Raw genomic sequence first — 27,700 nt, 5'->3', positions numbered from 1 at the left:
CATCAATTTAGACCAATTCTCAGTATTCCTTGGGTTTGGGGAACAAGATGCAGCCTGAGGGGCAGGGACAGCAATTGCTGCCCTTGAGCAAGGAGGGAGGGGGGAGAGGGGCAACGCCACCATGATGAAGGAAGTCTCCCGGCACTTCTCCGGCTTCTTCTCACCAACACAGTGTTCAATTCCCATGAACGCCTTCTTAATAAGCACCCCCTAAAGTCGAGTGGATTTTGAGCAAACTTATCAAGATGACTGGCCACGTCACAAGAGGCAGTCACCAAGCTCTCCTGAGCTGACCTCTGCCTCGAACTGAATTGACCAGCAGGTCCTCAGACGCCGTGTGGGTTGAGTCTTGCCCTCTGGATCACAGGGGTAAACACAAGGCTTGCTTAAAAGGCGGGTGGAAAGATGAGCTCCGAGCCAACTGATAATATGTACCCAATGCACACGCATGAACTGGAACTCCACTGGCAATGCTTGCTGGCATAGCCTCACAGAGGGTACCCGGAGGCAGACCCAGGGTGGAAGTGACGGAAATGCCACAGAGCAGTCTGTCAGGTTTGCCTCCCCTGCTAACCCCAAGTTCTCACACATCACACTTCCCTGACAGTAAAACCTGGGAATTCTGCTTCCAGGAATTAGATAATCGGACGGGGATCTCCAACACATGAACCAAAGTTTGTAGAGAAATGATTGCCATCACCCTAATGCTAGGAAATTCAGGAAATGCTAGAAATCTTCCAAATGCCCCCCCCTTCCCCAAGAGGTAATAGGGGTCCACAACTGACTGGAGTTGCTCGTTTCTATCATGATAGTAGCTAAGGGGCCGCTAATGCTGAAGTGACAGCGAACAGGGCAGCAGGGCAGGAAGATGCAAACTTCAGACAGTCAACCTTCAAGTTGTACATTTTAATTCACAATTTTCACCAATAAAAAGTTTTCATTACAAAAAAAGGAGGTTCTCCTTACAAAACAGGTTTGTTTTCTCAGACTCCAGTGGCGTGGTGTCCTGCCAGTCAAAACTCCACAGGCTCATTACTTAGTCGAGATGACTCTAGGAGAGGCAAACCAGGCAAGCTCAATCAATGACCACCTTCTGGGCGTGTGATTGAAGACCAATGGAACGATCACTTGGCCTGAGCAGTCGATTCCGGGGATCCTTGTAAACCTATAGAACCACGGGCCCAGCTGGGAGGCACCGACCCAGGGCTCATCCAGACCGCAAGCAAGGGGACAGCACCACCAAGCGGGTCACAGGCTGTTTTTGGTTTCGAGGTCCTTGTACAAGGGATGCTTGCACCATGCTGTCGTCTATGGTGAGGGCAAAGGCATGGGGAGCAAGTCTGAAACATTGTGAAGATGACCAAAACCTGAGTGTGCACTGCTGGAAAACTGGCACCAGGTCGCCGGGCAGCCACACCATCCGCCCGCCTGATGGCTCACTTACCGTTCCTGTTCCCTCCAGACAGAGTGCTGTGCTACGCCACAGGAATAACGGCTTCTAAAGCAGTACTAGGACACTCTATTGTGGCCACGAGTCAACAGCAGCACATGCGACAGTCGGCTCCGACACTCCCCCGCCTACCACCTTCCATCATGTAAATGAAAGGTGGAGAGGAAGTCACCCACACCAGATTGAAAGTAAGGCGCTGCTGCCTCCCAAGGCCCACTTCCTGGCACAGCCCACACCACTGGTGCCGAGCAGGGGCAGACACACGGCACAGCATGCGGCGCTGGAGAGAAGAAACCAGGCCATGGTCAAAGCCTTGCCAGATGGCTCAAGTATGTGGCAAACGCTAGGCAGGCCCACTAGCTTCTGCGTACAGCACAGAAGCATTCAACACAAACCAGCCAAGAGCCCTGCATGCTGCACAACCATCGTGGTTGGGTTTGGTGATGAGCCCCGCTCAGCAGGAGAAAGCCCACCTCTGAACAGGAAGCCGGTCTGACTCGGAGCTGGGTCCAGCCTCGACTCAAACGGAGACCCTCACATCCAACCGAGTGCAGGGCCACTACACCCTGCAGATAACCTGAAATCCATTTGGCTGGGCTTCATGAGGGTCACCGACTGACGGGGCTACCCAGCCTCATCATAACCGATGCGCTTAGCAAGAGAGAACACACAAGACCACCTGAACAGAGCGAGAACATCGGCCTACTCAGCTCGCGCGGAACCACAATGAGGGTGCGCTGGAAGCCAGGTCTCTCAGGGCGCACCTCTGCATCGCAATGACACACCTGATGACATGCAGGGCAGGGGCCAAGGCTAGACCCACCCTGGGTGAGCGATACTTCCAGCGCAGGCAGGATCACTTAATTTTGGGGAACCAGGCCTGGCCAATAAGCCTCGCCCCTCTGTACTGCAAGCCTATATCCCTCTCCAACCCAGCAGTGCTTTTATCAAAAGGTCTGAAGGGGTGGCCAACGGTCCCGTCTGGCGTCAAAGCCCGACTCCATGCGCCGAGAAAGTCAGCTCTTCACCGGCTGTCCCAGTCTCCGCTGCAGGCCTGCAAGCAGAGGGGCCGGTAACGGCGGCGAGATCTCTGTGGCCATGCCTTGGCGAGAGTCAATAAATAGAGGGCGCTCACAGGCAGAGCCAGGTGCGGGCGACCTCTTCTAGGTGCGAATTCGGGGGGCGGGGAAACGAGGGAGCCGCATGAGTGAGAGGGGCTTGGGTCTGGCTACTCAGCCCGATGCCCAGCCAAGGGGGCAGATCCGCAGACGAGAGTCTGCTGACACCATCACTCTGGGGCAGGAGAGAAGGACGATGGGGAGTGGGGAAGGGTGGGGGAATGACGCCAAGAACGAGTCGGCTTTGAAATGTGCACAGTTGATGTTTGTTCTTCAGAGCGGTAAGGACGTGAAGGAGAATCATGGGACTGGAGGAACATGTATATTTTTCCCTTCAGGATTAAAAAATGGTGTCTCGTATGGAAAGACTACATTCAGTGTGGGTCCAGTCCAACAGCATCAGGCAGAACGCCGTGGGGGGAGGGGACCCCACGCTGGGAGGAAGCCACAGTGGAGTAAAGCAGCTGGTGGGCAGGTCAAGGTCGTGCCTCACTGGTCCCCAAGCCGGAAGCCCTGGCCCCAGTTGTGTCTGCCGCCGCCACCGCCACCATTCAGATCAGCAGCTCGCCGCGCGCTCGCAGGGGGTGCGCCAAATCCGGAGACCCCACCTCTCCTGCTGGGCAGCCAGCGGTACCTAAGGCAGGGGCAAGAGAGAGCAGTGTCACTCCTACAGGTAGCTAGCTGAGCAGCCACACGCCTCCCTTGGCTGCTGTGCCCACTGATCAGACCCATCTGCAGCTTCCTCACTCAGCGCGGTGCCCACAGAAAGTGCTGGCTACCGCTCTCGTCAATCCCGTACACACTCACAATAGCACACGTAAACACACCTCGTGATGACGCTGCACCACCAGCCCTGCAAGCCAACGCCACGGGCAGAGTGGTGGACCAAAGCACACACATGTGGGAGTGGGCCCTGCACAGCGTCTCCGACGGCTGCTGGCTAGAGCCCACCAGGGGCCACAGCCTCGGGGTGCTGGGGTTTCATCATTGAGATTTTTAAATTTTTTATCCACAAATCTGCCCGCAGTTGTATGGTGGATGAGGATATGGACAAAAAGGTTAGATGACTCTCCTCCTTATGCCACAATAAGTCACTGAAGCACTGAGCCAGCTGAAACGCGGATCTACACTTCTGACTGCTCGACTGCTGCCCGAGTGCTGGCAGTTCAAGCACCCCCACCCCCAGCGGCACTGTGAAGACCACCTGGCCATCCTTATGCTATGCTCTCCAGCCCTCAAAACCAGAAGGAGCGGCGCTAAAGCGACACAATTCCCACCCAGGTTGCCTGCTTCAGAGCGAGAACCCTAACACGAACCCCTCCATTGTGGCCCCAGGCGAGAGGCAGGTACACACTCAGCTGGAGATGTGAGGTGACCCCAGCCCGGGTACCTTCATGCCCTCCCCAGAAAAATGAACCTCTTCCAGAGGCGTGCAAGGCGGCCTGTGGACAAGTGGCAGACCTGAGAATCCAGCCCCGGCCTCCTTCTCTCCTAGGCCACTGAGGGCTCAGCAGTGCATCCCGAAGGTGCAGCCAAATGGGAGTTTCTCAGGTACCTCGAGAAGTGAGGGGGGGGGCGACACCAACTCCCTCGAAGACATACCAGAAGACAGACAGCTCTTTACTGAGCAGTAATGTGGAAGCCATCTCCATTTCTTTAACGGAGAGCAAAATTAAATGCAACTAATTAGGTGAAGACGACACCCAATTACCCATAATCAACAAAAATCTATGGTAATCTCGAAGCAGTTACAAGAGCTTTGGCGAGGAGCGACATGTTATTTGTTCTTTATGCAAACTGCAGCAGGAGGGCCGCCACCACCAAGAGAGCCCAAGGGTAGAGGCAGCGGGCTTGGGGGTGGGTTTCACCACTAGAGCCATGTACCCAGTGGAGAAGCAGCTCTATGCCGCTTGAATAGGGCCACCAAAAATAACCGTCTACCTGCCAACGTGCCACACTAAACAGCAAACAACCAGGTTTACCTGCCATCTGACCTGATAAACCTGGACCAAAAACCCAGCCATGCTGCTCACACGTCCGCTGAGCATTAGAAAGCAGCAGGTCATTTGCTTTCCCAGCCTGAAGGCAACCCCAGGCTCAGTAGATGGATGTTTCTTTTAGGCTTAAAGAAAACACACAAACACAATACTTCTCTGCTTGTACAGGATGACTCCATGTTTGCAAACTCTTTCAAGCACCCCCGCTCACCTGCCAGCAGGTCCCACCCTCACGGACTCACGAGGAGCATGGCAGGCCTACAGAGGTGCAGGACTTCTCTGCTGTTTGGCTCAGAAATGCACATCTCGGTCTGAAGGCTGGGTGAGTGCCCGCAGGCTGTGGCAATCAGAACATGCCTGTGCTCTGCGGACAATGTGGTCACACTGCCGCAGGACTCTGGGGGCGGTACCCATCCTCCGCCTGGTAGGGGCACAGCCAGGACTTTGGCCCCCTGGCAGCGAGCTTTGCCTCAGGAACCTCCACTCCTGGGGTCCAGCAGTGCATTGCCCTCAGATGGTCCCGAGAGGCCAGTGTTCCCAGCCCTGCCTTACAGCTATGCAAGCTAAGGCACAGACGTTGGATTAAGCAATGCTCCCATAAAAAAACTGGCGAAAGAAATGGAATGCAAAGCTCCGTCGGTCCTGAAACCAAAGCTGTGAGCTCGGCCTTGTCACTTTACTGAACCCCAAAGCAGGAAGGAGGCGGCCACACTTTCAGGGGGCCCAGGCTCTACAGCCTCACGTCTGTCTGACTAAATGTCCTGCAGGCACACCCAAGAGACTTGTCGGGCTTGGTCCCAGACCTCACACTAGAGTGCGTGTCACATACCGTGAGTCGCGTCAAAGTGTGGGTTTACAGCACACATACAGTGTGTCTCCACTATACTGTGGTCTCTGGAGCCCTGGGTGGCACAGTGAGTTACGAGGCCAGCTGCTAACCCCAAAGTCAGCAGTTCAAAACCATTAGCCGTTCTGTGGGAAGGAGCTGAGGCTTCCTACTCCTGTAAAGAGTTAAGTCTCATCAAGGGCTCATGAGGGAAGGGGTGCGGGGAGGGAGGGGAAAAAAGAAAAAAAAAAAAAAGAGGACCTGATGCAAAGGGCTTAAGTGGAGAGCAAATGCTTTGAAAATGATGAGGGCAAAGAATGTACGGATGTGCTTTATACAATTGATGTATGTACATGTGTGGATTGTGATAAGAGTTGTATGAGTCCCTAATAAAATGTAAAAAAAAAAAAAGTTAAGTCTCAGAAACCCAGAGGTAGTTCTGCCCTGAGTCAGAATCGTCTTCATGGCAATCTACTGGTTTTGTTTTTTCTATACTTTAGTCTATTGGAAGTGTTGGGCTGCAAACCACAGGGATAGCAGTTCAACGCCCCCCCCCCCCCGCAGTTTTGTGAAACAAAGACGAGGGTGTCCGCTCCTGTCACTCTCAGAACCCCTACACAGGGTCACTCTGAATCAGAATTGACTCGGCAGCAGTGTTTTTTTTTGGTTTTGGTAGTCTATGACGTGCACAAAAGCATTATGAAAAAGCTTTAAACAGTGTGAGAATAACCAAAACACGACAGTGACATGAAAAATGGCACCAGCAGACGTGTTCCACGCAGGGCTGCCATAATCCTTCAATGTGTAAAGCACTCACTAGCTGGGAGCTGCAATCCAGTGAAGCACAATAAAATGAGACACGTCCATCCTCCCAGCTATTAAACAACAGGACTGCTAACAATTAGTTAACTAGTCCTAGCCCCACGTCCCCAGACAACCTGCGTGGGTGACACAGGTGCTCCAGGAAGCTAGGCCGCCGTGCCACTGCCGTGCCATGTACCTGGGCTGTGTGCAAGTACCCTGGCATGCACCAGAGAGGGGTCTGCCTGGGCAGCCTGCATGCAGCCCGGGGAGCACACAGGCCTCGGCTGTGCCTTTGGTCCCTGGCTTCCCCAAGACTGCCAATAGACAAGGGCACACGGGCTATCCCTGGTATCTGGAAACAGAGCCTGCCTACAAAACCTCTCAGAAGCCCAAATGGCCTAAAGAGAGAGCGCAACGACCATTAGCGCATATGGGATTATGAGTCTTCTCAGTCCCCACCCACCCCCAATAGCCCACCAAATCACAGTATACCCTCCCCAACCTCCCATAACATAGCATCTGGCATTCACAGACACAGCACAAAGTGAGGGGGGCATGCTGCTGAGGCTAAGCACCGATCCCAGGGAAGGGCTGGGAGCACGGTGCCTGAGGGGCTCGCTGTAAAGCAAACACAAAAGCAGAAACCCTCTCCGGATTCCCGTCAGCAAAAAACCCCATGAGGCTGTCATTAAATGGAAGCGGTACAGCAAACGGGGCGCTGTGAGACCTGTGATCTGACAGAAGGTACACAGAGAAGTGATTTTAAGCAAGAGAAAAAAGGAGTGCTTACAAAAACTGAGGTGTGGAGAGGAAATTCCTTCCTCCCAAGTCCATCGGGTATCTGAACATTAAGAAGAAGTACAGATGTCCAACGAGATTTCCAATGAGCTCGTTGATGACCCTGCGGACAGAGAAGCACGTGAGTCTCAGCACATCCGGACAGCACACCCAGGAGAAGCGGGCCAACCCCGTTTGTGGGGAGTGTGGAAAGAAGGTCTGTTCAAATTGCTGAAGGCAAAATGATGATGTAAAATGAAAACCTCACTTAATTCACAAAAAGTTGGGAAAAAACGTTGCATCTCATCTCTTCCCTTTAAAATTCCGTCTGGATGCACGGAAAGATCCTGCTTGGACAAAACTTGCAAACCGTCCAGCAGCGTATAATACCACATCCGTCAGAGAACCTGCCTTTCTGCGAGCGGCGAGGGGACTGGACTCAGACAAGAATCAGGGCTAGTCTGCTTCATCTGGACGGTGGGTCCAGAAGTAAGTATTTGGCAAAAGGCAAAGGCATGGAAGCAAACTAGGTCCAACGTAAACTAATAAAACAGCGAGCAGACAATGCCAAGTGCTTAAAGCCCTGCGACTCAACCAGCTGTGTCAAGTTGTAACTACTCTGTAGCGTAAGTATTGCACCAATACTGAGGTTCTTCAATGGTTTGTAAGCCTTGCAGAGAGAATATTAAAGATAAATGGAAGTTGTCCCATGGACGGTTTTCAAACAAATCAATCAACGACAGACTACTCACGAGCCTCCAATGATGTAGTTGAAACCCAGGATGACCCAGGGCAGATAGCAGGCCTAGGAAAGAACACATACACAGTGAGCAGTTACAGCTGAGAGAGTGATGCGGAGGTCAAGGGTAAGCACAAGGTGACAATGGCTTTAGATATCAAGCCACCCCCACTCCCCACCCCCAGGTCCGAGGCACAGAGGGAGTGGCCCTGCAACAGTCAGCAAATGACTCAGGGCTGGCTCTGGAAACGCCAGCAAGGGGCCGGCCTAAGCTCCGTTGCTCTGCAGTGACCTCTCCTGGACAAGTAAGGAAGTGCACCCCCGGGCGGGGGGGGGAAGGGATTTCCATACTGACCAATGGGAAGGGGAAATGTCCAACTAGGGTAAAGCACCTTAAACCGCGTTCCAAACCAAAACGACACGATCATGTCTCTGTTCAGCTGGGCCCAGACATAAAGCACTGACATGATCAGAGGGATCAGCAGCAGCTGCAAGAGAGCGGAGATGTGAAGACTGACCGAGCGCAGAGGCCCCACCAGGTGCCCACCCTTCCCTCCCCTCCTCCCAGGGCCCGCTGAAGGCTATGGGAGATTCACTGTAACTAGTCCTGCAGTTTAACTGATTACACAGGCGGGCTGCAAAACCCTGTTGAAAAATAAACCTTTTATTGTAACTGGATTCACAAATGTCAGGAGCAAACTGTTACTCAGAGAAAAAAAGTAGAAAAAACAGCATTTACTTGTCTTCTAATCCCAGAAATATCTAACATGGGGAGAAAAAAACAAAACCCACTTGTGGAAAACACTGGACAAACCATTACTCTCAATGTGCTCTCATCACAGAGGGGAAACGCCAGGGGTGGTTTAAAGAACATCAGGACTTTAACTGACTTGCTCCTATAAGAGCTTCAAAATGATAGAGCTATTTTCCTATTCTTTAAAAACACTCCTCCTTACTGCCACCGAATGAATCCCAACTCACAACAACCGAGTGGAACAGCTCGTACACGGTGTCCAAGGCTGTAACTAATATGGAAGCAGAAAGCCTCATCTTTCTCCCACAGAGGGGCTGGTAGGTTTGAACTTGGACCCTTGCAGTCAGCAGTCCAATGCCTAAGTCCCACTACCAGGGCTCCTTTGTAAAGAGCTAGCATAACTGAGACTTCCAAAGGGCCCTGGGAGTAAATTTGAAAACCTGGTGTTTGCAGGGACTCTTACCTGCATATCCATTGCTAAGCCGGTAATCTTGGTGCGTAGAGTTAAAGATCATAGGCAAACAGCACACTGCACAAGGACGCTGCATGACCGTGTTCTGAAGGACCTGCTCCACAGCTCAGCTAGCTCAAGACTCCCCAGAACATGGTGGTGGCTCATCCTCGTCACTCTGGACCCTGGGCTGGCTTGGACATCCACAGGGAGTGGCGGGAATGAACAGCACAGGCTCAGTGGGGCCTCAGGGCCTCCTGCCCGGCTCTCCTTCCACTGGAGGATGGGAGCACCTGGGACTTTTGACTGTGTTCACCCACAGGGCTCTGCAGCAGGGCTGAGGCCATGGCCCTGTTTCTCTGACCTTACGGAGGTGAGAGGGCATCCAATGTGTTGCCTTTGCTGGCTCCTGACCAGGCTTTAAAACAAACTCACTGCCATCAAGTCATTTCCGATTCATATAGCTGAGACCATTACTCACCAGTGGTTCTCAACCTGTGGGGTCGTGACCCCTCTGGGGGTCAAATGCCCCTTTCACAGAGTCGCCTGACTCATAACAGTAGCAAAATTGCAGTTATGAAGTAGCAACGAAAATAACTTTATGGTTGGAGGGTCACCACCACAGGAGAAACTGTATGAAAGGGTCCGGCATGAGGAAGGTTGAGAACCACTGGTTTACAGGAAGAGACTTCAAACTGCTGACCTGCAGTTAGTCCAACTGGTAACCATTCGCCAGCAGGGCGCCTCAGGCAGGTGAAAAGGGGAGCAAGCTCTCAGGGGCCTGCCTCTGCACGGCACTTGATCCACTGGTCCCTTCTACTCTCACCACCTGGAGGAGGCGCAGCTGGGCGGCTGCTGGCAACTACAGTTGGTACAGAGCAGAGACCTGCTGTGTCCTTCCACAGAAAACCCGGGGGGGGGGGGGGGCTTTATAGGACCAGAACTACCAGTTAGGACCCCAAGACACGAGTGGAAATGAAATCTGGAAAGGATGTCACTGTGCAGTCTGGTCAGGCCTGCAGGTTTCAAAGGCTGGCTCATGAAGTGAAGCCTCCCTGCACTGCTGTGAACCAGCTGTCACTCAGGAGTGCAAAGCAAGAGGAGGGGCAGCAACAAACCCAACCCAGTGTGGACAAGCCCCACAAAGGCCCTGCGAGAGAAGCGAAGGCACGGACCACTCAAGCACGTCTGGGAAAGCCCACTCATGCTTCCCTGTGAATTGTCCTTGGCAAAGCGGCAGGTGCTGCCACTTGAAGGCGTTGCAGAACATGGTTTCCGCAAAGCCGAAGCACCCGGGTTTACTCCGGCCCCAACTGAAGGATACCACGATGCAGATCCAGTTAAAGAGCAGCATGAATAAGTAGTCGGCTGGCCTCCCATCAAAGGCTCCTGGGAACAGAAATATGCCACACGTCAGGGATTGGAATTCACACCAAAGTTACTTTTGGAGAGACAAACGCTTCAACAGATTCTAGAGAAAAGCAAACAAAAAGTATGTCAAAAGGCACTCCCCTCAAATAAGGATGCTGTCCCTTAAATATCTCTAACCCGGAATTCCCCAAAGTGGGTAAGACCACCCCTGGGGGTGCTGGAACAATAGGGGGAGCTGCAAAGCAGACACCTACACTCTATCTTGGATTGGGGGCTACAGCTATAGTGTAAACGTTCTTAGCTGTCAGGGGTGCTGAGTAATGTTTCTTCTGAAACAGGCAGCACTAAGCCGAGTTAAGTTTAGGAAGCTCTGCTCTAAACCACTCCCTCCTTAAAGCCCTGGCCTCGAGCTAGAGTAGGGTCCTAACTGAACTCCAGGAAAATGGCACGCTCTGATCGCCACGGGTGAACTCAGCCCTCGGAGCCCCGGCCTTTTCTTCTGCTTCTCACCAAGGCCTGGAGAGACACTCTTGATCCTGGGGGATCCCTACTATTCCTGGGGGCAGGGGGCAACAATGGACACACCCACAACCTGTCTAGTCTGCTTATCTGTGGGCCTCATGACTGCAGGCAGTACTGTATTATTACATGCCCACGCATTCCCAGAGGGCCTCGCCGGGCTTACAGGCACTGAGAATTCCATCTCCACCTTCCAGAAGCTTCCGATCCAGCTCAGAAAACCACCCAGGAATGGAGAAATGGACATTCTCATCTTCCCATAACTTCTAATTCTTCATTCTTGGGTTACACTAGAGGTGAACGGAGGGACCTCTGACGTGCTTTTTGCAGGTTGCAGGACAAAAGACACATAGCTGCCTGGAGACAGTCCCGTCTAGGAACTAACCCTGCGAGCCTGTCCACCCCAGGCCCGACCTTATGAATGGGCAGCTTCCCCTTCTAAGGATGCGCTCTGGTGCCTTCCACTGAAACACAGTCAGGGGCAGAGGAGGGAAGCAGAAACAACAGTGAGGCTGGTCTAGCTCGAGAAGCTGCTCTCCTCCTCACTCCACACCATCCACGAAACCGCTCGTGGATCTAAACATCCTAGCAAACGTTACAACAGCCAGGAGAACTCTCGCTGAAAGAAAACCGGGCTCAATGACTCTCACAGCCCTGCATCACTTCGCCCTGGGCTCAGCAGAGCTGGGCCCCCTGACACAGGTTGTGAACTGTAATGAGGGATGTGCTTCGTTGGATGTGCTTTGGCTTTGTGATGGAGAGACGCATTGGCGGCAGTCTTTAAAAGACGGTAGCCACAGGTGCTGTCACCGCACGAGGTTACACAGGCAGGTTTACAACTTCAAGTTCTGACCAGAAATCTCATGTAGCCGTTTCACCAGGACAGGAGGGCATGCAGGCGTGGCAAGCCTCTTCAATATCAGAACGTCATACTGAGGTTGTGGGAGGGGGCTCCAGTCCCAGCTGTGTGATCGCCAGTCACTTGGTGACTTCGGGGCATGTCTGGCCATCTCTGTCAACATTGCTTTCTTGCCTGTGACACACAGGGTTGAACTGACGGTGCTCAGAGTAAGGCAGCCTCTCTCTGTGGCCGTCCACGCAGTGATTCACAGCGGCCCAAGAGTGGAGGCCAGCCCAGTGGCCATCACGAGATGAGCTGAGAGGCCGTGCGGAGGCCGCAAGGTTGCCCAAGGCTGCTGGGAAGGAAATGAGGAGCAGCTGCTAGCAGGTTTCTTTGGGACGTGAGGACGGGGTTCTAGAACTGATTGTGGTAAGGGTGGCGCAACTCTGCAAATACCCTGCACCCACAGAATGGTGTACTTTAGATGGCTGAATGGAAGTGTGTGTGAATTAGCCCTCCATCCAGCTGTCTGAAGAAACACCTCTCAGCTCAACCATTTCAAAATGCTCGGTGGAGAGCCAATGCTTGTGTGCGGGTTGGGGGTCTTACTTGCACACAGAATAACTGCTCCAGATAAGCCCTATGATCCAATGTCTTTGAGGCTTAATTATCATTTCACAGATCTGGGGTCAGAAGAGAGACCCAGAGAAGATCACTAAGCACCCACTTTGGGGAGAGATCAAATGCTGTATAAGTGATCCTTTCTTTCATGCTGCTTCCTGGACGTAAGAAGCCATTTTCTCTTTAGCTAGAACTTACATAATTTAACAGACCATGTGTAAGCACACCAAAATGAAACAGTTCCAGTTTATGTGGTTGTTATCTACGCATAATCAATTACCCAAAAGACAACCAGAAGTCAGGGATGAGAGATCAACACTAATGGCCATCCGACAACAGACTGAACTGCTATTGAATTAGGGCCCACAAACAACTGCACTTTGATACCAAGCAGGATTCTCTTTGTTCTTATCCTACAAGACCACATTTTTGGTTGCCAGGCCAGAGACCACTTGATAAGCAACAGATGATCATCAATGTCAGAACCACCCTCTTCCCGCCAAGATTCAATCGTGTCAAGATTAGCCAGTGGTTGATCTTCTAGTCGCCCTCCTCTTTTTACAGTCCTCACCGTAACTCGCCCACTTTGAGCCATTACCTTGTTTTTGGACTCAGAATGGTCTCCTTATATGCATATAGAGTAACTGTTCCCAAAAATCCTTTCCCTAACCCCCTTCCCCCCCCAAAAAAAAGTTTTGTGGGTAGGAACTAGGAAATGAGGAATGAAGGGCATCTTTGAAGAACCAGAGCAAATGAAAGACCAGCTCGTACAAAGGAACCTTCATGGTTCTGCAGAGAGGAGGGTCAGGTTAGCAACCAGCTGTGGCACCTGAGAGGTTAAGCAGAGCTGGGTAAACGGGCTGCAGGATCTTAAGCAACAGAGAGAAGACAATTTGCAAATAAGAATGACTGTAATTTAGGCCCTTACATTTCAGAGCAAATTAATATTGAACTATTTATGGATGGAATCATGTCTGGTGTTTGTTTCAAGTGACCGTAGGTGGGGAGACACACTTGGAAAGCTAGCCATGAAGTTAAGGACGGTTAAACGGAGTTTATACTGCCACAAGGGCGACCCTTGGAACTACGCTGACAGAAACCAGTCCCAGAGAGTCACATAGTGACTGTACCACGTGATTCCACATACACATAGCGTCTGGAATCGGGAAAGCCACAGGGACATAAAATGGAAAGCTGATCAGGGTTGCAAGGGATTTTGAGAGGGTTTCATTTGGAGTGCTGACAGTGATGGGGGTTACAGTGTAGGTTATGCAACACTGTGACTATATCTGGTACCACTGACACTCATACTGTAGAATGGTTCCAATGATAAATGTGATGTTACGTGGGTTTGGCTCACTATAAAAGGGGGAAAGGGTGTCTTTAAACTCTCTACTTTTGTGTAGTTGAAATTTATCCCTAAGAAACTTTGTAAAACCTGTTACGGATCACTTTTCCTTGCCCTAGCATTGCCTACTGGTACTACAAGTCCTACTCCTCAATTAGAGGGCAGAGTGCCAAGCCAGGCAACATCGGGCCCAGCTCTCGCCAGGAGGATGAGAGCCGTGTTCAGGAAGAAGTCCCTGATATGGTGACAAGAGTCCTGGTTGTGAGTGTCACCGCGGTCAAGCCGCCTCACCTCCTACAACCCTCGGTTCTTCCTCTGCAAATACAGGGACTGGGCAAAGCTCCTTCCAACGGGCACCCGTCCGAGGACCCCACACCATGTATTAAAGCAGTGCTGCTCTCTCTCTCTATCTCTCTCTCTCTATCTCTCTCTCTCTATCTCTCCTCTCAAATGCCGGCTTAAGAACAAGCTGTAGTTGAAGCAAGTATCCATGCTTCTACTTCCTTGCAGCTGTGAGTCTGGCTCACAGTTCTCAGACAGGCGAACGCTGACTGAGAGTAAAAGGCAGTCACAGCTAATCAACTGCCTGACCATTGGATCATGGCACTCTATGTTAAACTTGAGTTGTTTCATTACAGAGACTAAAGTAAACAAAAACCCAGCTGCCATCAAGTCAATCCCAACTCACAGGCACACACTGGGCAGGACAGAATAGAAGAGCCCCTGTGGGTGGGTGCAAAAAGTGTCGTGCTTCACCCTTAAAGCGGCTGATGGGGTTGAACCGCTCATCTTGCAGTTAGTACCCCAACGTGTAACACACTATGCCACCAGGGCACCTCAGAGACTAGTAAACAAAGAAACCAAACTTATCGCCATGGGGTTGTTATCAACTCATACACACAGAAACCCTGGCATCATAATAGAGATGTGCTGGATTGCTAAATGCAAGGTCAGCAGTTCAAAACCACCAGATGCTCCATGAGAGAAAGATGAGGATTTCTCCTCCCATAAAGAGTTAAGTTTTGGAAACCCACAGGAACAGTTGGACCCTATCCTACAGACTCACTGTGAGTCAGAGACCAAATAGAGGGTCTTCATTTCATAGTAGCATCCTTCGATCCCAATCAAGGGCATATATACAGGAACTCTTCAAAAAGCCTGTGAGAAAATTCTGTTATCTCTTCAGTACATTTTTTTCATGAACTCTTTGAAGCCTGTGCCTATACTGCAACCCAAGTACAAGGATTTTTGTGACAGGAATGAGTTGTCCAACTGAGGACACACCACTCAGCCACTGGGATAGATGTCAACTGGGAACTCTCATTGTTTCACTGCCACTTGCCCCGGACACTGGTTCTGAGCTGATGTATCTAGGAATTTGGTGTCTGGGAGTCAGGGCACAGTTCGTACTTAGAGGGCACTATCTGTCCCGATACCCTTTCCCTCGGGGTCCTTAAAAGTCCTCCCAGTGAGCAAGAACACAGACTAGTAAATTCAAGAGAAACAACACTTCAAACCACTACAGGTGGCATACCTGTTTCGAGTCGTGAAGAATATTGATATAGGAAATATAAATTGACCAAATAAAGAAATCCCGTTCCTGGGCCCACAGGGAAGTAAAAGGTGGCCGTGATTGGTCTCCAGACCTGTCCAGAGAAAACAACAGTGATTAGTTTTTCTAAGATTGATTCTCCCCACTGCCCCCACATCCTCTTTCAGCTAAAGAAAACCTAACTCTTCTGAAGCACTTCTCCTCAATGCAGAGAACCACTCAGGAGACACCTGAACACGGTCCAAGAAAACCAAAGAAAAGTTCCTGCCACTTATGTGCTGGTTAGGTTTTGTGTCAACTTGGCTGGGCCAGTGTTCTCAGTAGTTGGGCCATAATCCCTCATGATGTGACCTATCACGATATAATCGGTTCCACGATGGGATCTAACAACGCAATCAAACTCTATGAGCTGTGCAAGCAGACGTGGCCGAGCGCAAGCCCTCTGACCAGATCACAGCCTTGATCACAGCAGTTGGGAGACAGGTTCCCGGGGGTGTGGCCTGCTCCTTTTGAAGCAGACTATGAGAAAGCATGTCACTCCTGCTGGATCAGGATCCTGCATTGAGCGCCTCGCCCTCCTGCCACATAGTCTGCCAATCCTAGAAGTCATCATTGGACTGATGACTCTGGATTAATTGGACTTTGCATCTACCAGCCTGTGCTCTTCCTGCTTCCAAGTTCATCAGCCCACATAACCACATGAGTAAAAAGAAGCCTCCAGCTTAAGCCCTGGCCCACACACTTGAACTGGACTGGACTTACCCCACTTCAACCGTGTGAGCCATTTCTCAATATCAATTTCTTCATATACACACGTGCGCACCCCACTGATTTTGCTTCTCTAGAGAACCCAGCCCAATACAACTTCCGAGCACATCTATTTATAACTCTAAGGTATTCTAAACAAAGTGCAAAAAGATCAAAACTGCAAGTATATGAACAGGTTTGATTGAGCTGAGACATAGTTAAGCCTATGTCAACAGTGCAGCACAAGAAAATCTACTTAACTGAAAATACAAAGAAATGACATACTTCTTGAAAAAACACATCATTCAAAAGACAGGTGTTAAACAAGTCTGTATTTCAAATACAGGTCTGTATTTCAGCAAGAAGGGTGTATGGCTTTATTACACACAAACTTAGACACACACGCACAATTTCACAAGGACCAACACAGAGAAATAGATCTCACTCCTGATCTTCAATCTCCAAGTTCTCTTCCCAGGGGAAAAAAAAAAATTTGAGCAGTTATTTTGTCTTTCAAAAAGTAACGGTGTATGCACCCCCACGTTGTCCGACCACAAATTTCACTGTTCTGTACCTTGTTTCGTTCCCTTGACAAAATCACTGTATTGGTTTCATAATATTCTTTTTCAAGTGGGTGCCCAAGTTTCATTTAAACCGGTAGAACCACGTGGCAAAGAATCCTCTTGTATATCCTCTTCATGTATAGTCTAGAATAAACTCTTGTGAGCCACACTGCTGATCCACAAATGCTCTGAAATAAAAACGCCCAAACCCACGGCCACTGAGTGGATTCCAACCCACAGTGGCCTCTATAGGGCTCCTGAGGTTGGAGACCTGTAACGAACAGACCACCTCCTCCTTCTCCCTCGGAGCAGCTGTGTAGCTGGGATGGAGCACACAGGTGGGTGACAGCTAACTCAGATCTAGCCAGGTACCCACTCCAAGCAGAAGTCGGTGACCCTGAGAGCTAAATTTCCTGGGGAGAAGGGCTTTACCACACACCAAAAGTGGCTTCAAGAACCCAGTTCAAAACCAGTACAACAAAACTGGTTAAAATCCACTGAGGTTTACCACAACCTTATGGGGGAAGCAGCAGTCTAACAGAGAGGGTACTGAGATCTGCGGAGAAGACCTGGATTCCGGCCTCAGTTGACCAGCGGCCACTCCTGAGCCTCCACGTTCACCTGTACAGCAGAGTGGGCCAGGCGGCTTGCCCTACTTTGTCCAGGGTAAAAGGAGCACAGGGTGGGCGAGAGACGGGCCTCCATGTGGGTGTGCTGGTCTTGACTGTGCGCACTCACCAAGGAAGGGGGCTTTCTAAGGAGGAGGTGGCACTTTCCAGGTTCGCTCAGAGCTAATCGGTGAAACCTTTGTCCCAGGCAGCCTGACTCCAGAGGTTGGGCTACTAAATTCCTGTTCTTAATGCCTCTCACAAGTGGCATGGTTATTACGAGCTGTCAGTACAATGAATGACGATGCCAAAGGCTACTCTGCCTGTGTAATCCTGGGATGAGCTGAGGGCAGGCCTGCAAATTCATTTTCTCCCCGGAGAGCGAGCGCTGGAGCACAGCGCAGCAGGGAGCCCCCTGGTCTGGGTGGCCTTGGGCAGGCCTCCGAGCCGGCTCCTCACCCACCAGAGACACTTGTCCTATTAGCGACTCTGGGCTTCTTTACCTCCCGAGAGTGGCACGAGGCTGGCGCTCAGGGAGTGAACGAAGAGGGGCTTTGTGCAGCGTGTTTGCGCACACTAGCGTCACTGCAACCTCCGAGCTGCTGCACCTGACCTGATCTTTACAAACGCACATGGCCAACTACCCCAGGGGCGCTCCCAAGGCCTGGCTGGATGGGCGGGTTGTGGGGCTTTTCCTTCAGAGCTGAAGGCAGGCTATTTTTAGCCACTGTGTGCACCTGTTCCTTGAAATCAGCGGCTGTCAAAATACCTCACTTCGTCTCCCCTTTCCTTAAGCTTAATCTTGAATGACAGACTCGCCTTCATTGTGTTACTTGAACATTCACATTTGAAAGCACCCAGCGCTACCCCACCTCCTGAGAAGGCAGGAGGCACATTTCTGAAATCCCACCCAAGGAACCCAACTAAGCCCCCTCACTTGGGACCAATAGACAAGCAACTGGTTAGCAGAAGAAAATTGGCTTTCTGTTCCGCACCCCGATGCCAGGGGAGGCAGCCAGGTGCAAGGCCCGGGGCCTGAGGTCTGCCCACAGAGGGCAGGGGACCACGCGCCATTCCAGGTCCCCACAGCCACCCCACGACAGGAACCACCATCTCATGTCCCTGGCTGGTTCAGCGGAACATGGGGCTGGGATTCATGTCAGTCTGCTGTCCGAGGTGCTCGTTTAACATGGAGTCAGTCCATAGCTCACAGGAGCTAGCCCATGAAGGCCTGCTGTTAGCTCCTCCAAGACACTGTCGTTCCCATGCTAATGCAAACGCTTTTTAGAAGTGAGCTTCAGGCCCTAAGTCTCCAAAGGAGCGGCGCTGAAACGATGGCATTCGGCGTGGAGCCTCCCGGCGTGGCAGAAAAGGAGAGCTCCCTCTGCCTGCAACAGGGAAGGCCTGACTAAGGGGAGTCCACGCTGAGTCACAATCCTGCAGGACAGTCCTGCTAGCAGACCGGGAGCTGTTCTGGTGTGGGCGTCTCCTTTCCAGACACATGGAACAGCACGCAAAGGCCCACACCACTCCCCCGGGGAAATAAAGGCCCTCGGTGGAGGGCTGGAGAGGGCAGTTCCACTGCGTGGTCTAGACGCCGCAGAAATGCATGCACATGCTCATCAGGAAGCACATATGTTCACCAAGACACGCACTAGAATGTTCACAGCAGCGCTGCTCCTAATGGCACCAAACTGGAAACCACCCCAAAGGCCCATCGGCAGGACGGATAAGGATAATGTGCCACACTCACACGTGCGACGGCAGTAGGGTGACTCAAGCACACACTGCACTTATGCAAAGTACACAGCTTTCTCAAATGCCTGTGGAGTTGGGCACTGAAAAACCAATGCGCTTGAATTCTGGTGCAGGCCAAGAAAACGGTACGTACCAAGGTCTGCCAGGAGCACAGCCAAGTCTGCATGGAGAGAAGCACGGCCAGGATGCCCCCTAGAGGCAAGGGTGGCGAGACTGTCTTGGGGACTTTGCACAGGTTGTGAGAGAGGGCGGCCCCTGGAGGACATCAGGCTGGGTAAAGCAGAGGGGAGCGAAAAGGAGGAGGCAAAACCTAACAACTGCGAGGATGGCACAAGACTGGGCAGTGTCCATTCTGTTGGCATGGGGTCGCCGTGAGTGAAAATGACGTGATGGCCCCTAACCACTACCACCGAGAGAGACAGCTGTGCTGTGCAGTGAAGGCAGTAGTTACGGGGTGTAGCCAGAGGGGCAGGAGGCAGATTTTGATCTGGAGGCTGGGTACAGAAGTGGACTGAGCTTTTGAAAATTCAACTGGCTGGAAATATGTAATCTACCTATGTCCTGTTTATTACATATGCTGTAACTCAGTGAACAGAAACCAGAGCCAGATTCTCCTGAACAACTCACCCCCAGACCCCAACAAAGCTGCCTCAGGTGGGCAGGCTGCTAAGGCAGGACCCCAAGACTGCCCACCCCACCCCACCACTCCTGAGGCTCCTTCCCTGCTCAGCTTTTTCCTGGTAGGTGTGTTCATGGCTCTCCCAACCCCCGACTCTGCACCCCACCCCCAGCACACTCCTAACTCTGCCAGGACAGCTGCCATCAGGTGAAATGAGATCATATATGCAGAAGCTTTGCAAACACCAGCACCTGGCTGAGAAACAGATTTGGTTGGTGCCATTTCTTATTATTCCGGGAAATAAATCAGAGTGATTGAGAACACACATCTTCACGCTTTTTGTTAGTTTGCTTTTCTGGTTGGGCTGCTTTCTGAGGGACAAAAAGCAGAGCACGATCACTCAAGCAGTGGTTGTATTTCAATTTTAGTTACAAATGCAAATTAGACTCCTACTGGCCTTAGAGAGAAAGCCGTAATGGCAGGAACTGGTAATGGTTGAATTTAAAAGAGGGGGGGGGGAGGACACCACTATATCTGAATAGTCTATTTACCAGGCTGACTGGTGGTCACTTTACAAATATTTTCTGTATCTTCTATCTCCTAAAGACATGCTGTAGGTAGTATGCATCCTCAAATTAAAGGAATTTATTGTTTTCTAAAAGTAGGGTGTGTCTTACAACCAATGTGCTCATTTAATTAATTTCTACCTCTTGTCAGATATGTCAATGAAGTCTCAGACTAGTTAATTTGGTATATACTGTTTAACTTTATCCCCAATTTGCAGGTCAAGTGAGACTCAGAAAGGAAAATTAACTTGTCTGAGGACACAGAGAAACTGCACTTGTGCTGTCAATGGGTCGGTTCCAGGTTGTACTGCTATTTGCAAGGTTGATGGTTCAAAGCCACCTGCAGCTCCACAGAAGATGAGGCTGCCCACTCCCTAAAGATATTCACAGCCTTAGAAGACCAAAGGGCCCGTTCTAGCGACTCCCTCGCTGGCACTGGGTTTGGTGTTGGGGGAAGGCACACGGCTGGTAAGGGGCTGAGCCCGACTGAGAACAGGACTCAAGACCTTGAACAGTTATGTCCTGTACACAAAAGTGAAAAAAATCATTTACTCCGACTTGGAAGAAATCATCTTTCAATACCATTCTAGTGCACTCAGAACGACATAGTTTGGGCAGATCGGATGCAAAGGAATTAAACAAAATAGCTTAGATCTTCATCCCACTGACACGGAAACTGAACAGTGCCAGGCAAGCAGCCCTGGGATCTGTCTCCTCAGAAAACTGCAAGACAGCTGGAACCTGCCACCTTTCTGCTAAGTCACGTGGGATCAGCAGGAACACTGTGAAGGGCTGGGGAACTTAAGAAGAGGCAGTGCAGTGAACATCGGCACACACCTAAACTTAGCCTAACGAACGAAGGTACATTTTAAATGTGGGAATGCCAAACAGCAAGTGACTCACACAGAACCGATAAATAAGGAGACAAACAGCACGTTGTAGGGCACTTCTAACTTGAACCCACAATTCTAAATCAATCCTAATTTTTCCTTTTTTTTTTTAAGTGCGAGAAAGTCTATAAAGATTCCAAGGTCTGTATTCACGGGTTGGCTCTAAGGAAAAAAAGAGCCCCTGGCAGAAAGACTGCTAACACACGACGTGTGGTCTGTTTTTTTGCCAGCCACCCTCTCCAGATGGCAGTTTTCCTCAACTGCTTCATCTGCAGGCGAGCTCCTCCCCATAGGTCTGCAAGCTAACCTGGAGGAAGACAAAGTACATTTTCACACCTGGGCAGTCAGCATCCTGCTCCACCCTCCGCCAGCCTGGCCCCTCCAGCCAACAGCCCCACAGGGTGGTCTCAGGGGGTCAAGCCCAGAGGAAACCAGGTGAGGAGAGGTGAGAGTTCAGTTCACACCTTTTAACATTATACACTGACCCTAACTAGAAAGGCTTGCTTTTCTTATTTACTTTACTCAACATACTGCACAGGACACAAGAATTTGCAAGGCAGGTTCAAGAACCACTTCTGAAGAAGCAATTCTTGCACAATGATTTACCACTGCTCTATGAAACACACACTACCCAGAGTGCACCAGGTACAAAGTGCATGGCATTCCCTCGGTGCCAGACAAGAGTATACCAAAACCAGTAGTGGCAGTCAGAAGTTCTGAGCACAGTCTGGCCACCAGCCAAAATAATACTCTTATAGCCAAGGACCTGCAGGCCTTCCCCTCTTGGAGGCCTAAAGGCACCTCAGGGACCCAGGACATGAATTAGTGGTTACTAGGAGTGGGAGGAGGAGTTCTGCTTGCAAAGTGGTTACAAGTTAGGCTGCTAACCACAAGGTCAGCAGTTCGAAATCACCGGTCTGTGCAGGATAAAGATGAGGTTTTCTACTCCTGTAATGAGTAAAGGGTCATGATGAGTCAGATTTGATGGCTGTAAGTGAAGAGGGGGTTAGAGTTGAGGGGAGAAGGGGAAGCCATTGCTTAGGGGGCAATGAGTTGCTGTTAAGGTGGTGGAATAATTTGGAAACAAGTCATGGTGATGGTTCTTGAACATCCACCCTAGCTGAAAATGAACAATAATGTGGAAGAAATCATTTTTCACACTGAACTATGTGGTTTGATAGATAACATGCATTAACAAGTTAAGCAAGATTGGCCTCAAAAAAAAAAGATTGGCCTCACTGATATAAGAAATACAAACTGCCTATAATATGGGTAATACAAAATGAAGAGCACATTCAAAGCCACAGAATAGTACACGCAAGAAAAGCAGCACTGGGGTCAGGTGATGTGGAGTGACCTGAGCACAATGTCGTACGGCAGCAACCGAGTGACCGTCTCTCTTGTTCCCCCATCTTGAAATACTGATCACAGAGGAGGAATGCCAAACAAAGGCATCTGGTACCAACAGTGTCCTCGGAAGTGGACAGAACAATGGACTGCTGGAGAGGGAGAAGCCCTCTAGGTGGCAATGATGGCAGTGACATCTCAGTTGGTCAGGAAGGCAATGATGATCATGGACGAGCTGCAGTGGACCCCGTATACCCTGAGACAAGAACGGAAGGAGCCCGGCTGCCATGGATAAAGGTTCTCAACAGGACACAGTGAGCGGCTCAGAAAGAACGGAAGACAACACGCAACAGAACTCAAACATTAAAGGTCCAGACTTACTGGACTGGGTGAGACCAGGAACTCTCTCAGACTACTGCCCTGGGATAGCTTTAAACCTTTATCCCCAAGAATCTCCTAGTGTACTTTATGGTTAAACAACATGTTAGATAATAAAATAATATTTTTTAAAGTTGAATTGGCAAATATTTTGTTATGTATATTTTTACCACAATAAAACCAACGAAAATACATCTCAAGAGTTAGTGAAGCCAACTCTTTATCCACCCATCCCCACCCACGAACCCTGAGATCCCTGAATACTGCCCATCTCCATGAAGGGCTCTGCCACCCGCTCACATTTGCTGTGCCAACAGTGACACCTTTGAACCTGTTTCTTTCACCCTTTTACTTCCAACGCAGCCAGCAATCGCATCCATTCTAACTCCCAGATTCATCCACTTCTCCTTTGTATTCACAGCCTGCCTGATCCATGGCCATCTTCCCTAGAGCCTCCTAACCTGTCTCTGTCTCGTCCCACCTGACCCTCCCCACTCACCTACAAACTGTGTTCCCCACACCAGAACCACCTCACTGAGGCCTCAAGGTCTTGTCCATCCTGCTCAAAAGACTCCAACAACTTCCTCTAAAAAAAAATTTTTTAAAAACTTGCTGCCATCAAGCTGATTCCAATTCACAGCAACTTTATAGGAAAGAGAGAAACTGCCAAGACATCACTTTGGTGGTGGTGGTGTGAGGTGTCATCGACTCCGGTCTACCTCATCCCTGGTCCTTGGCCCTCCTCACACTTGTTCTTATGCTGGGGCCTGTTGTGGCAGCCACTCTATCAATCCATCCTGTTGAGGGCCTTCCTCTGTTTCGCTGCCCCTTGACTTCATCATGATGTCCTAAAGGCTCCCTGGTGCCCTGAAAATACAATGCACACCACTTACACAGCCTCCACCTCCTTCATGCCAGCGTCTTGTGGTGGCTTCCAGGGGGCAAGCATACCATGGGTATTTCAAATACTGGCAAGGTCACCAGGGGGGACAGGATTCAGCAGAGCTTCTAGACTAAGACAGCCTAGGAAGGGAAACCGAGTGATCTACTTCCAACAATTAACCAGTGAAGTCCTTAAGAACTGCAACAGAGTATTGTTGATAGGCCTTCAAACTGCACAATGGCCACACAATGGACGAAAGCATAACACCCACATGAAGAGGAGTCAGGACAGGCCCCCTTTTGTGCCCAAGTACATGAACTGGAGGCCACTCCAGGGAATCTACACAACAGGGCCCACAAAGCTCTCTACATCTGGCCCCAGACTAACTTTCCATCTTGATTGTCCTCACACCTGACCATTTCCTTGTCCTCGCCTACCAATCCAGATCCCTGCAGGACCCACACTACCTAGACATTCTTTTTCCTGTACCTTCTTCTCAGCCCTAAGCCCTCACATACTCTTCCTTCTTTCTGGAATGTTACCCCAGAGTCCAATCTCCTCAAGGCTGCTATGCATCCGTCAGGTTGTAGTTCAAACATCTTCTCTGAGACGTGTCTGGACCACTCTATTAAAGACACCCATAAGTCACTCCCCATCCCCCTATCTCCTGCCTGGCTCTTAATTTCTTCCGGGAGTCGGAGCTTTCCTCTCCTAACCTATCCACTCCTGGATCCCAGTGGCCAGCACAGGAGTCTGCTTGGTTCCCAGTATCCACGCAGTAGATGCTGTGTACCAGGCACTCTTTGAATAGACAAGAACAGTGGTCAACAAAGCTAATGATTTTGCTCTCTGGAGCCTTCTTCTCTTAAGGGGAAGTACACCAATGGTTGATAGGGAACAAGAAAAATTGAAGGTAGACTGAAGGAGGGCCGTTTCCTGTAGGACAGCCAGAGACAGACAGGCTCACCTAGGACAGAGAGCAGAAGGAACTAAGAGGCTAAAGGAGTGAGTTCTTCCTTCAGCCAAGAAATGTGTGCAAAGCCCTGAGAGAATGAAGGAGTACTGAAGGCACAGCAAGGACCCCATAGTACAAGGCGGAGTAGTGCGAGATGAGGACCAAGAGGCACTGTGTACCTGTGTGTGGGAAGGGCTTGCAGCCCTCAGAAAGGGCCTGGATTTTACTCCACAGGATTAGAAGACATCGGAAGGTTCTGGGCAGAAGGCTGGCAGGACTTGACTTCTATTTTTGAGGCGCACTCTAGCTGCTGGGCGAAGGGATTGGAAGGGACAAGTCTGGAAGGTGGTAATGACTTGCAGTGGAAGGTGAGAGACACTGCTTTATATGTGTCCAAGGCAGGAGTCCTGGTGCCATTGTAGTTAGGCACTGGGCTGCTAAACACAGGGTCTGCAGCCACAAACCACTAGCTTCTCTGAGCAAGGGAGGCGGGTTTTCTACTCCCATAAAAAGTAAGTCTCGGAAACTCACAAGGAGAGTTCTACTCTATCCTATGGGATGGCAATCTGTCCATGGCAATGAGGTTTGGTTTAATCCAAAGCAGTCAACAGTACTGCTGATTAATTGCATACTAAAGAGAAGTCAGAGGATAATCCCAAAACATTAGCATGAGCTCCTGTGATAATGAAATTGCTATTTACTTCTAGAGCCCCGGGGCAGGGAGCTGGGTGTGGGGCAAGTTTAAGATGCCTATGGTTACACACTGGGCTGGGATTCGCATGGCCGGCAGTTCAAAACCACCAATAGCTTTCTATTCCCATCAACAGTTACCATCTCAGAAACTGTCTGCACTGACAGGATGGCAGTGAGTATTGAGCAACTCAAGTGGTGACTTCAAATAGATGGCTGGCATGTGCAAGTCTAGACAGCAGAAGGTGGATCTGGACTGAAGGGAGTTGTGTGTGCATCCAGGAGTCTTCCCATGGCTCCAGATCACCTGGGGTGAGAGTGTGGAAACACCATCACAACACTGAAAGGTTGGGAAGATGAGAAACTGAGGAATAAGGGGGGAAAAAAGATTGAAAAATAATGGCAGTGAAGAGGGGAAAGATAAACAGAGTGTTGCCTACAGGTCAAATAGATCTGACCTGTCACTAACTACAATGTCATCCACCGAACCCAGTCAGCATACTTCAACCCTCAGGAAAGTAGCAGTGCCCTTGCCCAGTTACCTCTTTGGAGGTTTTCCCTTCCTGCTCAAGGTGGGAGCAGCATCTTCCATTTCTGGAACAAGTGACTCTACTCATTCTTTCATTAAGCTACTAGATGCCAGATACCAGGTTAGAGCTTGGGGGTGGGGGGGACGCAAATACATAAGCCTATTCTTTGCACCCCTGTACTTAAATCCATGCTGGGAGATGGGGGTGTGTGAAAAAAAATTAATGGGCAAAGGGCTAAGTTGTTCTCTAAGTTGACAGCTACAAGCCACCCACATGGGTGGCAGAGGGTGGTCTGAGACCACTTGCTCCCGGTGGACCCAGGCTGCTAACCGATACACCGACAAATACCGATTTACCTCCTCACTGCCTCCCCGCCCCCTTTCCTGCAGAGGGCGGGAGGCACAATCTCAACCTAAGAACCACCACGTCGCCAGCGATTCAGGCCTTGCTTCCAGACCCCTAAGCCCCCAGGTGGCCGCCCAGAGCCCGGAGCCACACGCACTACATGTCCCACCAGGCACCGCGGGCGCACGGCGCGCCGGCCCGGCCGCCGGTCAATACCTGAAAGCGATAAAGGAACGCCTCGGGCCAGAGAAACAAGTAGGCCGGGCTGATGAGGCCTAATTTGCCGACCAAGGGCACCGCGACGCTGGCGGCGAACCAATAGCGCGTGATAGCCGGGATGCTCCTAAACCAGTCCCCGATGTCCGACATCTTCGAGTCTCAGGTCGCCAGGACGCGCACGGCCGCCCGACTCCCCGTCCCAGCCCCCTCACGACGCGACCGGCTCCGTGAGTGGAAGGTGTCGTGGCGGAAGCCACCGAAGACGCGGTGCAGAAGGCGGAGACGGGCGGACGTGGCGCCACCGAATTCGGACGAGCGAGGGAACGTTCGCCAGCGACACTTCCTCTTCCGGCGGCCGCGTACGACGTGACCAGAAGTCCCGCCGCTTAAAGGGCCAGCGCTTCTTTTCCAGGGGGATCTGGCTCAGCGCTCCTAGGGGCGGGGCAAAGGGAGAAGGGGCGGGGCCTCGGCGTGACTGGTGGGAAACCGTGGTTGCCAGGAGTAACGGGAAACGCTTCAACCAATGGTGAAGCCGAATGCCTCCTTCGTTCCCGCCCCGCCCCCCCCCACCACGCGGAATCCAGTTGAGTCTCCTTGGTAGGTGATTAAAGGCAGAAAAAGAAAGTCGTTTGCTCCTCATGTGTTCACTCATTCAACAAACGATTGTTGAGGAATGTACAGCTTGCGTTCTCATGAGGATGGAAAGATCAGAAATAAACAATCGAATAGGAACATTTCAGAGTGATCGTAAACTGGGAAGATAGGCTAGACTGGGGTGGGGTTGGTGTGGGGAGAAGGCTGCTTTAAATTGAGGCTGCCCAGGGACACCTTCTTGGACGAGGGGACATTTGGCCAGTCAGGTGACAATACGGGGGGAAAGTTTTCCAGCCAAAGAAGACAGCCTCTTCACTCACGTGTGTCAGATTAACTGGAGCCCTGGTGACGAGAGCGTGTTCAAGCTACTTTACAAGACGTGGAACTGCCTTGCTAGACACGGAACTTCATTGCAAGATGCTGAATTACATACCACCTATGAACATAAGTGACTCCATTTTGAGAGAGACTGAAAGCCCAGTAACAAATGCGGGCTCACAGTGGACTCGCTGGAAAGAAGCACACCCCCTACCAGGGCTGCACCTAGAAGCTCCTCAGACACATCTGGGGAACCCTGATAAGACCTGGCCAAACGCAAGAAGGACGTCAAAGAGCCAGCAAGACCGCCTATAACGGCCTGGGTAGAGAAACTGAACCCAGAGAGCTAGGAACCAAGGACGAGACATCAGCTCCTGCTCTCTCCAACTCTACCCAGCAAGGACACCAATGAAGACAATGCCTAACAGGACCAAAGGCCAGTACCTGATATGATGCTCAATTCATCTTGTGTTACCCTTCTAGCTAATGACAAGTTAATTTTAAGATTGTTAGATTGTTTGA

General features: G+C 50.9%; 1 protein-coding gene across 1 annotated transcript; it reads right to left on the bottom strand.

Moving 5' to 3' along the window:
- Positions 1-2,811: 2,811 nt before the first annotated feature.
- On the bottom strand, positions 2,812-26,630 carry DERL1 (derlin 1). The gene is made up of 8 exons (XM_075549311.1): positions 26,264-26,630; positions 15,151-15,262; positions 10,241-10,305; positions 8,929-8,955; positions 8,104-8,199; positions 7,725-7,777; positions 6,986-7,096; positions 2,812-3,202 (listed from the first exon to the last, which is right to left on the bottom strand). The coding sequence occupies exons 1-8, from the start codon at positions 26,414-26,416 to the stop codon at positions 3,058-3,060; spliced, it is 762 nt and encodes a 253-aa protein (XP_075405426.1). The 5' UTR covers positions 26,417-26,630; the 3' UTR covers positions 2,812-3,057.
- Between the last annotated feature and the right edge of the window lie 1,070 nt (positions 26,631-27,700).

The sequence above is a fragment of the Tenrec ecaudatus genome, chromosome 5 (assembly GCF_050624435.1).
Source record: "Tenrec ecaudatus isolate mTenEca1 chromosome 5, mTenEca1.hap1, whole genome shotgun sequence".
Classification (NCBI taxonomy): Eukaryota; Metazoa; Chordata; class Mammalia; order Afrosoricida; family Tenrecidae; genus Tenrec; species Tenrec ecaudatus.
This window is presented reverse-complemented; position numbering and strand designations above follow the sequence as displayed.

Bases quoted from the DNA above. Each gene is read 5' to 3' on its own strand.
- DERL1 (XM_075549311.1), bottom strand. From the start codon at position 26,416: ATGTCGGACATCGGGGACTGGTTTAGGAGCATCCCGGCTATCACGCGC. The intron at 15,263-26,263 runs GTATTGACCGGC...TTCTCTGGACAG, and splicing joins CGTTCCTTTATCGCTTTCAG to GTCTGGAGACCAATCACGGC. The intron at 3,203-6,985 runs GTAAGCACTCCT...CCCCTGCCTTAG, and splicing joins CTCTCCACACCTCAGTTTTT to GTACCGCTGGCTGCCCAGCA.